Source organism: Microtus ochrogaster, linkage group LG1 (genome assembly GCF_000317375.1).
Source record: "Microtus ochrogaster isolate Prairie Vole_2 linkage group LG1, MicOch1.0, whole genome shotgun sequence".
Taxonomy (NCBI): Eukaryota; Metazoa; Chordata; class Mammalia; order Rodentia; family Cricetidae; genus Microtus; species Microtus ochrogaster.
Genome location: NC_022027.1, coordinates 42,660,337 through 42,672,722, shown reverse-complemented (window position 1 = coordinate 42,672,722; position 12,386 = coordinate 42,660,337). Strand labels below are relative to the sequence as shown.

Below are 12,386 nucleotides of genomic sequence, written 5' to 3'. Positions count from 1 at the left end.
GTATAAATGTAGATCTAAATGTATATCTATATGTAAATAGAGATTTAGATATAGATATAGATATCTTTTCCTCTACACAGAGAAGGAAGTGTGCCTCTACCAGTACACTAAGTCCATCCAGTGGAAAAACTGCAGTGGGAAAATATCTTATGCCTTGGCTCTTTTCACTGACAAAGTTAATGATTAAAATTTCCCAGACTCTCCTCCACATTTCCCCCCGGGGTATCTATTTGCCTTGATGATGGTATTATTTTCTCTCTTTGGGGACAAGGCTGACTGTCCCTTGCCTCTGTGTGGAGATTAATAATTGATGAGTTCCTAGTTAGGAGCATTTGTAAAGGCGACCGGCAGCTGTCTGGCCCTGTCCTTTGCACGGTGGCCCGCAGATGAGAGGAGGTGCAGCAGAACTCCCGGGACACAGCACAGCATGAAGAGCGTCCTAGTACTCCTGCTGGCCTTAGCACTGGGGCACGCTCTCGAGCGAGGTAAGGCTCCCCTTGACTGAGAGCCATCGCTGGTTTAATTTTCTAGTACCACTGAAAAACTGCAGGGGTAGCAACAAACACACCAAATTGGTGGGGGTGGGGGGGTGACTCAGAAGACAGGATAAAAGAAGGTCAAGGTAGGATTGGTCTGAGGTCAGCTGTGCTGCGTAGCAGCGGAAAGGTAAGCTCCTCGCGCCTAACAAATAAGTATCTCAGAAAAGACGGAGCAGGTGCGGCAGCGCACCCTGTCAGCCTCAGAACGCTGGAGGTTGGGAGTTCAAGGCCTACTGGTGAATTGGCTACACCGGGAGTTCAAGGCCAGTCTGGGCTACTTGAGAGTGCCTTAAAACAAACAAACAAAAGACTCTTGAAAGAAAATAGTTATATGAACTTTCAGTTATCCCTCACACACTGGATAAATCAGATCCATAATGTAACTGGAGACTTTGATACACAACTAAGCATTTCCCCCCAAATGTTTATCCTCCTTGGCAACCTCATACTCCTGGTGGTGCCAGGAGTCATCAGAGAGACCGCGTTGATTCTCGTTAAGGAATCTTACTCTTCAGCATTTGGAAGGAACTGAACTTTTTAAAGTACCTCTCACGCTCAATAAGAAACTTGGTGACTGTGTAATAAAACGATTAACAAAATAACGGAGCTCGGTTCTCATGGAAATCAGCCTTAGAATGGAATCTTCACCTTTACAGTGTTTTAAGCCCCAACAATGTCAGCAGACTACATCCTGTGTATCACTCTATAAATTCTGCAGCTTGAATGTTTTCCATGCTAGTTTAGATTTATTTTTCTGCTGATCTGTTAACTTTAGTTTAATTCTTTATTGCACAGGTTTGGTATTACTTTATAAATTTTAATATGAATAATTTTCTTCTCTGACTTATTCTAGGGTGCTTAAAAGGGAATCTGTATACACTTGGCTTTGTCAAATTAAAAGTTGCAATTAGTGCTCTCCCTTAACAACCTTATCCAAGTCATCTGTTTATACTCATAGTAGTAATATACTTAACCAGCGATACATTCCTTCCCAGGAATTATCACTTACTAATTATGGCACACATAAACGCAGTCTTGACTTTATCTTATTCTTTCGCAGTCACATTTTTTAAAAAGGTTTATTTATTTTTATTTTCTGTGCATTGGTGTTTTGCCTGCATGTGTGTCTGTGTGAGAGTGTTAGATCCCCTGCAACTGGAGTCACAGACAGTTGTGAGCTGCCATGTGGGTGCTGGGAATTGAACCCTGGCCCTATTGGAAGAGCAGCCAGTGCTCTTAACCACTGAGCCATCTCTCCAGCCCCTACATTCACATTTTCCATGTTATTTTTGTTATCCTAATTATGCTAAATTTGGTTTTTTCTTCATCCACAAGTCAGATATAACTCCTTAGCTAAGACTACAAAGTCTTAGAAAAAGAGACAGAAATGGATAAATGAGTCTTGTAGGTGTCACCCTAGGGAGCCCTGAAAGTGTATTTGCAGCAGAGTTTCTGGGGAGACAGATAACCTTGAAAAATCTCAAGGAAGCTAGTTCAGACCGAATATCCAAAAATCCCAAGTCCAGCAGTAGCTAGATCTTGGAGATACCGTGGAGAGTACAAGAAGTCCTGCTGACTCAGCAGGTGGCCCTGACTCTGCCTCTTCTAGCAGAATAGCAGACATCCTCCCGCAACAGGGCATTCTCTCATCTTTATTGTAATATTCTCAGCAGCCATGGTCCCAGAGGAAATAAATGCCAAATCAGTTCCCTCAAGGATTCTTACAACCTCAGTCTTACAGCCCGTGTCCTGTGACCATACGATACCCAGAGTCATGTAAAAGTCATTTACAAGGAAAAGTCACTCAGAATTTGCCAGACGCTTCACCCAGAGTTCCCTTCCGTAATATCCAGTGTGGCCTCCAGAGGGAGCCCTTCTAGGAAATGCTTTATTCATCTGGTCCCTAGTGAATCCAGAGCCATGCTATGATCCTTTAGAGACTGAGCATGCCCTCTGCTGGTTGGAAGTGGAGGAGCACAGACGGAGGAAATGCTGTGTGTGTTCCCAGTTCACAATAGCCACAAGCTAAGATTTGGGGTGTAGGTTGGGAGTGGCGGTAGTTCTTTATGTCTATCACATTCTGACACTCTTAACAGTTTCCTAGAACCCTGTTCCAAACACCATGTGCCAGAGACACATCTGGAAAACTGATCCTATGGGCTAGTATACTTAAGAAACTAGCCATGAGTCGCTTCTCAGTGGTTCACCACCAATGACTCCACTGTCTGCAAGGCTCTGATAGCCCACAAGAAAGTTTATTAAATCAGAGTTTTCTAAACACTCTGGATTTTTCCTGAGTGTTGGTATCTTTGGAGCTGTCTTTTGGGAACCAAGTCTGGAATGATACTTACTGCAGATGCTCTGTTCTATTCTGCCAGAGAGTATTTGGGAACTGCACACATCTTGGGAGAAACGGACTTAGCAAATCTGCCAAACTATGGTGATATCATAAGAAAACAGCCACCCACTTCTGCTGGTCCAGGACGCGGAGAGGCAGTTTGTTGGGAACCTTGCTCCCGATGGCTCTAATGTCCCAGAACAGATGTGTGAAGTCGGTGAAACGAAGAAAATTCTGACCATCTGTCTCAAACAAGTGGACCCAGATAGCCTGAGCCGTTTTCAATTATACAGTTTCAATAGCTCACATGAACAGTTTTACAATCAAACTTGTTTCCTTAAGTTTCTAATAATAGCAACAATAATTGCCAGTTTATTCCCTTACCTCATTCCCTTTCCGTCCCCCAACTTCCCCACCGGTAATCATTAGCTACTTGATTTGTAGCTTTAATATGAGAAGCATACGCAGTATGGCAAGTAACAAAGGAAGCTTTCTAACTAGGGGCTCCTACAGGTAGAACGGTGTGCCTGGTGCTGGTAGCGTTTGCACTTGCAGCATCATGCAAAGTAAGAGAATTTGACCTCTAACGGTTAACGTTCACCTCTAGTCAAATCTAAACTCTCAACAGTCAGCCAAGGCTAAGCCAATTCATTCTTCATTCTATACACCTCTATCTTCTAGGAGGGATATACCAGGCTTTATCCCCCCATCATCCTGTAAACTTCATAACTTAAAAGCTTACTTTTAATAGTTGACATTGTTTATTTATTGTTCTCGTGTCCTTCTCTCAACTTCCTACAGTATTGGCACAGATATTAGATATCGAGGGCATTGTGGGCTTCTATGATTCTGCTTCATTCCCTGTTTCTAGACTGTTCCCATTAACTCCTGATATTACCTATTTATTAGCATTTCTCCTAGACTCTTGTGGTTAAAATCATTCTCCCCAGAATAGTTATCCAAATCTGTAATATTGTCAGAAACTTCTGTGACTCTTTGAGGCTAGTCACAAGGTGTGCAGAAAAGGTAACATCCTGTTCCTGAGAAGCCTGAATTCACGGTCACACCTAAAACATCAAAGGCTTTAGGAGCTGAATCAGGTACACTGCATATTTTTAACACATCCCCTCTGGCTCACCCAGAGGAAAGCCATCAGGGGAAAGTTTTCCTAATGCAGTAGCCATTTCATGTATGGCTCTAAGAAAGTGCAGCCAGCAATATGATTTGTGTAAGGAAATCAAGGAGAGCAGATAGAACTTATGATCCTGGGGTCATACCCAGAATTATTCAGCAAACTATCCACCGGCCTTGCCAAAGGAGAACTTGTTCATGCTATTCTCAGGCCCTGTTCCCCGAGGAAGCGCATTATTCCAAAGGAGAACTTGTTCATGCTATTCTCAGGCCCTGGCCCCCGAGGAAGGACATTATTCCCAGCAGCAGTTCTTGCTGGCTGATCTGTGCTCTTTCTCAAGAACTGAAACAGAGCCAGCACCGATTTACAGCTGTCTTTCACTCGTACCCATCCCACACCAAAATACGTAAGCAAACTATTTATTACTTTATAGTTACTAAGGCAAGGATTGTCAATAGGAAACAACTATAGACTTCTATACATTCTACATACATATTTCTATTAGGTATTTACTACAGTGCTACTCAAATCATTGGTACTCATACGTTAGCTATTATGATATTAACTATCTTTGAGCTGAACATTCATAATGTACAAATTTAAAGGTTAGCACAAATGAGTATCATGAAAATAGAAAAAAATTGCACCATGAGATAGCCTATAGCCTTCTGTAAAATATCAACTTGAGTCACTGTTATTCAAGATTCATTCCCTGCAGGTGGCAAATGGTGTTCCACAAAGGACAAAATCGGGAGCCTTTCATTGGCTGTTGCTATCAGAATGAACAATCCAGCGGGTGAGGCTGCACCTGTTTCGGCCCCATCACATCTCACATTCAGTGTGAACGCCGTGTCTGGCAGAGAGTAGCGCATGTCACAGAACACAACCGTGGCACATATGAAAGAATGAATATTGTCAGGTTTGGTGGAAGAGTTTGTAATGTGCATGAAGCAATACGATTTCCCAAAAATAAGCACAACTCATTTTCAAAAGTCCAGGATTTGACGGGATTTATCAGAATGTTTCACAATGTAGATTAAGTTGGACATGATGTTAAAACCTTTAAAGAAATTTGTAAACATTTGGCACAAAGAGGTTGCTTGGTGTGAACATGATTTCACAAGAGTCGCTAGCTTCATGCCAATAATGTCGGTTACCACACTGAAGTCTCCATCATTCTTTTTATCAGTGATACATTAAAGGACAAAGATGTGATGTTTATCAGTCACTTGGTGTATAAATTTAACTAACTTTAAATGAGTTTAATTAGTGTAAAAATACTTTTTATGCTAGAGAAATGGCTCAGGGGTTAAGAGCTCACACTGCTCTTGACGAAGACCCAAGCTTCAGTCCCAGCACTTCCTTCTGGCTGTGAGGGAGAGTATACCACTAACTGCCTTGAAGCTTCTGGCAACCTACACACAAGTAGCATGCACAAGCGCGCACACCACACACACACACACACACACAAACACACATACATGCACACACACACTTGCATGCACACGTGCAAACATGCAAAGAGTAAAATAAATCTATTTTTTTTCAAAAATATTCCATAGGTATGAGAAGTCAATCAGCAATAATTATATTACAAATCAATTTCAGTACTGACTGTATTTTATTGTGTGCAATAAAGAAGAGTGGAAACAGCTATCCACACTAGATATTGTCTCCTGAGTAAAATATTTTTTTCTAAAACACATCCAAGGCTATCCATCTGAAAGATCACAGTGATGCCTCTCTCTGTGGGTTATGTCTTAAGATTATTCTTTGTACCTTAATGCTGTGCCAGGGCCACCCACTGAGACTTCACTTGTGTCCACTCCCACCCTAGGCTAAATGCTCCAGCAAAGACACTTCCAAGATGACGTTAATTCTCACCCAGTCCTGTTTCCCACTTTTCTCTCAGCAGTGTTCCCCCTGACTAAAGCAGTGCATAATTCCTCGGAGTGACAAAACACTTGTGTGCAAACAAGTATATTTTTATTTACTCAAAACATTAGCAACATCAATATTAGTAACGTAATGCTTATTTACAGTACTTTCTCATGCATACTGCATTCCTGTAACATGTAAAAGAGAACTCAACATATCTAGTAAAATGAGAATTCTGAAACTGAAAAGCTAGAAGCAAATTATTTCTCAAAATATTGATCAATAGTACCTCACGTTCCTATAGAATTCACTTTGCACATTACTGGACTGTGACAAAGTTCCAACACAAAGAAGACTAGTTTGATAGAGGAGGTTATTAAAGAACAGTTGCGTGCATTAAAGCAAAAACCATATTTTACCAGAACTATTTTGTGATTTCTGAATACTAGAGGTTTAGGGGAAAGGTTCCACATATACAATTTGTACATGTGACTAATTTCTTAACTCTGAGAAGGGATCATAAAGATCACAAGGACATTCTTGTATTAAATATGGGACCTTGAATAGTCATGACTATTCAAATCATTGCCAAAAGTATTTTCAGTGCCAAAAAAAACTCATATTTTTTTCAAAATGCTACCTTTTCTGTTACTCATGAGCCATGTTTAGAAGAAAGTTTTTAGATTGATTAGATTACCGTCATACAAGCATCGACGATTCTTCCTAATTTGTTTTAGGAATGACACACAACAGCTCTGCTGATGTCCTATAGCATAGCTCTTCTGCACATGAGGACAGCTCCATACTGGGTTCTCCAGTGTTGCAGCCCCCAGTCCCACTCACCATCATTAATGATTAATGAACATTTTCTACTTTGCTTTAACCTTTCTGACCTGTCGCAAACCCAACCTTCCAAACCGAGTGACAGGTTCCAGTAGTAGATGAGCGTGAAGGTCCTTGGCCGGAGCAGAGGCTGTTGGCCAGGATCCTGGACCTCATCGACCGTTGATTGGCCTTACCCTCCCATTGCCTCATCCTCATTTTCAGGCCTTAATTCCAAATAGAAACCTATGGGTTCTTGTATAGCTTGCATGAAATGTTGATGGCTTGTGACTTTGTCCCTCGTTATTTAATGACTTGAGAGGCAGAAAGACTGTGAAGTCAAAGCCAGTCTAGGCTATGAAGAAAGACCCTCCCTGTCTCAAAGAAGACTTTGACAACTCTCAACTCTGACCTTTCTTACGCCATTGATCTATTTCGTATTGTTCACCTACAAATAAAAAACATAACAGATTTTTATACAAAATATTTTCATCAAAAATCTATTAATACCAAAAATAATATTCAAACACACACAAATAAACTCCCAAATAGACATCTGTCCATCACCAGTGCCATTTCAAAACAAAACCCCACAAATAAACAAGCAAAAACTCCAAACATTTCCACACAAGTCCCTCCAATCTAAGGAGAACTTTGACTGAGAGGTGAGGCCACCTTAAAGATAATCTTTAAGATGGCTTCCCTAGTACCTTAAGCCATGTGGACAAATCACTTAAGGCTATTTAGAACAGAGACAAGGCCATTTCTATACTTGTTAAAAATTATTCAAGGTGGTAGTATCCAGCGTGCTGAGAAATTTCATGGCCTTAGTTTTACAAATGTTGAATCACAGGAGAGAACACTGATGGGTTTCCAGGTACCCGTCTTCAGACACCTGAAATGTGTGCACAGAGAGTCTCCTAATCAGCAAGAAACTCATTTTGAAACACACAGAAGAAAAAAATGTGCCTTGGGAATGTGACTCTTCCTGCTGCTGGAGTAGACTTTCGACCAAGTCTTGTACTTTTCTCTTCATTCTCGAAATCCAAACAGGTCCTCTTGTACTTCTGAGCCCTGAAGAACAGCATCATTGCAGGCATGAGACATCTAGCTACAACTGAACCCAGGTCATAGGTTCACTGATGTTAAAGCTGCTTTCCCAGGCAAGCCTGGGATAGGAAAATGAACGTCTCCTTTTCTCTCCCACTCCCTTTTGCGCTTCCCCACAATCTAAGCTACTCCTAGTATCTCTTGGACTAATACGGGAAGCAGCAGAGAAAGCGGACCCTGACTGTAGAAATCTTCTGAGCCGAGGTACTCACTTACACTTGCTTGCTTGGTTTGGTTTGAGACAGGATCTCACTATGTAGCCCTGGCTGAACTGGAACTCCATGTACAGCAGGCAGACCATGAACTCACAGAGGTAGACTTGCCTCTGTCCCCTGAGCGCTGCAATTAAAGGTGTGAACTCTGCCCCTGGCTTTTGTCTTCTCTTTAAACTCTGTTCCCTCATCCCTAGAAATGTCTCACATCTGTCTGGCACGTAAAAAACTCCCCTTGGGACTGATCCTTCAAATCTTCTCACTTAGACCTGATTCGCTGTTGGCTGCCCACTGTTGGCGGAGGCTGCTCGTTGGTTCCCAGTCGCCCAGACCCAAAATAATTACACAGAAACTGTATTATTTGCAATACTGTTTGGCCAATAGCTTAAGCAGTAAATTGCTAGCTAGCTCTTATCTTAAATGAACCCATTTCTATTAATCTGTGTATTGCCATGTAGTTGTAAGGTTCCATCTGGCATCTGTCTCCTGCAGTGGTTTCATGGCTTTTCCCTGACTCCACCTACTCTCTCCTTCTCTATCTGCTTGGAACTCCTGTCATACCCTATTCCACACTGCAATAGGCCCAAAGCAGCTTCTTTATTAACCAGTGGTATTCACAACATACAGGGGGGAATCCCACAGCAGCCCACTGCCTTCCAGAATGCCCTGTGGTTTTGCCATTCTTGTTGCTGTTCTGGAGGCTCAAGATAAAGATGCCTCCAGGCCTCCTTCCTCTCTTATTTGGTCTGTATCAGATCTGAGGACCACTGGTTCCACCGGGATCGTCTTTGTTCCTTAGCTCCCTTTACCTGCCCCATTGCATAGTTAGATTTCTGGAGTCGAATCAGATACCTGTCCACTGCACCCCAAACGCCAAGGAAAGCCTAACAAGAACTAGTGGTTCTGAAACTGTTTTCACTACACCTCAAGTGTAAAGGACTACGCCGCACTGTTACCTAGACTACCCATTTCCCTCGCCGAAGTCCTTTTGGGGTCTAGAGTGGTAGCAGAGTCAGGCAGCAGCTTGGCCTCTTTTAACCTAATACAACTGGAAGCTTACCTTGGAGTGGAGAGGCTTCTCTATTCCCTGTCATTCTCCATCTTGTTGAATCCACAAGACAATAAAAGGAAAGGAAAGAAAAAAGGGGGACGCAGGGGAAGAGAAAGGAGAAAAAGAAGGGACAATCCCCTTCGGTAATTTATATGGACTGAGAATAGTTTTCATGCTGGTGATTTTAACTCACTAGTGGATGTATAACATTTAGCCTATCCTTAGCATTATTTTAGCCTTTCTACCTTTTTTTCTTGCTACATGATAAAATTTAACAAAAAGTAAAATCATAAAATTGAGGCTTCTTGTGAGGAAATAGCTGAAACTATATCTCCAAGTGGAACTGTACACAGATGTTAAGAAATGCCTTCACCACTGATCAAGTCGAAGAGGGCTTTATACACACATGTGTGGTGTTATATTCGTAATAGGAGAAAGACACCTATTTTCTATGTCTGCTTTCTAGGCCGAGACTATGAAAAGGATAAAGTTTGCAAGGAACTCGCCATGCTGGGGAAAGATGACTTCAGATCTTTGTAAGTTGCAGCAGCCATGCATTTCTCTTGGGTCCTTGACCATGAATGAAAATGAGCACACGCTAACTTCCATATGTAGAATGTTGAGTGTATCTCTGAGATAAAGAAAGAGCCTTGGGCCACTGTAGAACAACAGATCAAGCAGAAGGAGGTCAGCCAGAGATGTCAGCTGAACTACAGTTACTGTACTCAAAGAAACTATCCCTGGTAAATTTAACGAATGAATTTGTATTAGAGAGAAAATACAGGTTTCTGAGGGAAATTAGAACTGTCTGTTTTGGGACTCTAGAGAACACAAGCAATGGCCTACATCGTATGTTCTTTGGGGTAAGCTCAAAACAGACTCCAGGCTGCTCTGATGGGAACTACAAGTCCAGTTTTTACTGTATACAAGATAAATTTTCCTAGAGGAAATTCCTGGCATGTAACCACATATTCTCACCATTAGTCAAATAAAAAAGTGAATGTTTGAAATATCTTATTTAAACGTTGACTAGATATCCTATTTAACGTGAGCCAACATGCCAGAAAACAAAAAACAATTCAATTCCAATGAGCACAATGACTTTCTCCCCCACAGATCACTAATCCTATACAGCAAGAAGTTTTCCAGTGGCACATTTGAACAGATCAGCCAGCTGGTGAAGGAAGTTGTTGCCTTAACTGAAGAGTGTTGTGCCGAGGGGGCTGATCCCAACTGCTATGACACCAGGGTAAGTGTGTGTCTAGCCATCTCTACCCTGGCCCAAAGAAAGAACGGTCACAGGCCTACATGTCGCCTATCCAAGACATTCTAGAGGCCAAGCCATCTACTCCTAGTTGCCAGGAAAAATGAAGAATATTATTTTTAGCTCCCATGTTTATCACTCATTGTTGCCACACGTTTCAAAAGAAAAATAACGGGGATAAAGGAACTTAATGACTTACTAAATATACACTGCTAATGAAAAGTATGTGGGTACTTGTTGGATGCTGAAAAAGGATTTAAAAATCATTTTTAAATCACGATGAATTTGAATCTCATTAATATAAAGTCATCAACCTCTTAAAATAATCTAAACACATGATGTTTAGCTTAAAATACTGCCAATATCTTCAGTACTAAGCCAAGGTTAGGACTAATGGCCATAGAATAACTAAATGTTGGTCTCAAATTATTTAAGTCATGCAATTATTACTATACACACAGTTTGCATATATATTAGGTTCTGAGTATTAAAAAACACATATCATGTGTGTACATGCATGTGTGTAGTGTGTGTGTGTGCGCGTGTCGTTTTTCTCTCCTATAGCACACACACAAACACACACACACACATATATATACATATATATATATACACACATATATATATTGAAATCCTGAATAAAACAACTACAGTTCAAAGTTCAGACAGAAATTGATAAAGGTGTAAATAAGTAGACAAAATTTTATTAATGTGGTCTGGCCCATAAACAAAATAGGTGGATTTGGCTACAGTCCTCCCCAGAAAGATCAATATCTACAAAATATCGCTGTTAGAATAGCTTATATACAGTGAATCTCCTTACCCATTGGTTGATTCATTTGCCACCTTTTATGCTCTATTCCATGTCATTTCTTTCACACCAAGGTCACCAACACTCATTATTATTTCAACCTCACTCTGCACCACGTCAGGCTGAATATGCTTCAAGCAGGCAAAGCAACAAAGCACAGTCTCATTTCACCTCCCGCTCACTCCACGGATTTGCGGCTGCGTGCCTTGCCAAAGTGTGCCTGGAGCTTTTGCAGGAGAGAACATGGACAGAGTTTGCCTGACACCTTTATCCTGCTCATTCTAAGCATTTATCTATTATTGTGTAATAACCTGACATTTGTTTAAATTTTATTTTCATTTTGGGATAACTTAAAACAGGAAAACCCAGAGGAGTTTCTAGGGAAACTGATGAAAAAGGAAAGGAGATTGGTTGAAGAGAGAGATAATTTTCAAAGGCAGCTTAGTTCATAATTTCTAAGAATCATGGAAGGAAGGTATGCGTGAGTAATGATGAGTTGGTTTGAACGACTCATCCACCGTTTTCTTTCCTTCACTGGTAGGAAAGGTCTTTAGAAAATGCACCTTAAAGAAATAATTAAAATATACCAAATTACCTTCTCTCACATAAACATCAAAGTGACTTTTCCATGGTAATTTCTACTTCTTTGTCTCTATATCTATTCTTTTATACCAGTTTATTTCAAGTATCAAATGACGTCCAGTTTTTTTTTCCCCTAAAATTGCTTTGGTGGTGTCCGTGTCCCCTCCTTCCGCATGAATGAGAGTAGCAGGACAGAGGCTATAAATGTACTCTTGCTTCCTACAACTTGCTGAGGATAAACCCTGGAACTTAGGGGAATACATATTTTCTCCACGCTGCCCCCTTCTCTCATTCCAGACCTCAGAGCTGTCCACCAAGTCCTGCGAAAGCGATGCCCCCTTTCCTGTTCACCCTGGAACTCCTGAGTGTTGCACCAAAGAGGGCCTGGAGCGGAAACTCTGCATGGCTGCCCTCAGTCACCAGCCACAGGAATTTCCCACTTACGTGGAACCAACAAATGAAGAGATCTGTGAGGCATTCAGGAAAGATCCAAAGGGATTTGCTGATCAGTAAGTGATCTTTATAAGTCTACACCCCCACAGATGCCTGCTGCCAGGAAAGCAAGGGCAGGGTGGTCACAGCATAGACCAGTGTAGTCTCCCCTCCTGGGAAGGCTTTCTCTCCAAAATGGAAAGGAAGAAAGGAAG

The 12,386-nt window shown here is 41.4% G+C and overlaps 1 protein-coding gene across 2 annotated transcripts in view; it reads left to right on the top strand.

The window, feature by feature from the left end:
* The first annotated feature begins 237 nt into the window (after window positions 1-237).
* The window catches only part of Gc (GC, vitamin D binding protein), a 32,793-nt gene continuing 20,644 nt past the window's right edge, over window positions 238-12,386 (top strand). For both annotated transcript variants that reach the window (XR_258604.1, XM_005359463.1), the window contains exons 1-4: window positions 238-485; window positions 9,549-9,618; window positions 10,199-10,331; window positions 12,037-12,248. Coding sequence is in view for 1 of the 2 variants with exons in the window: in XM_005359463.1 (XP_005359520.1) it covers window positions 428-485; window positions 9,549-9,618; window positions 10,199-10,331; window positions 12,037-12,248 (473 nt within the window). In the remaining variant the exon portion in view is untranslated. The remainder of the gene's footprint in view (window positions 486-9,548; window positions 9,619-10,198; window positions 10,332-12,036; window positions 12,249-12,386) is intronic.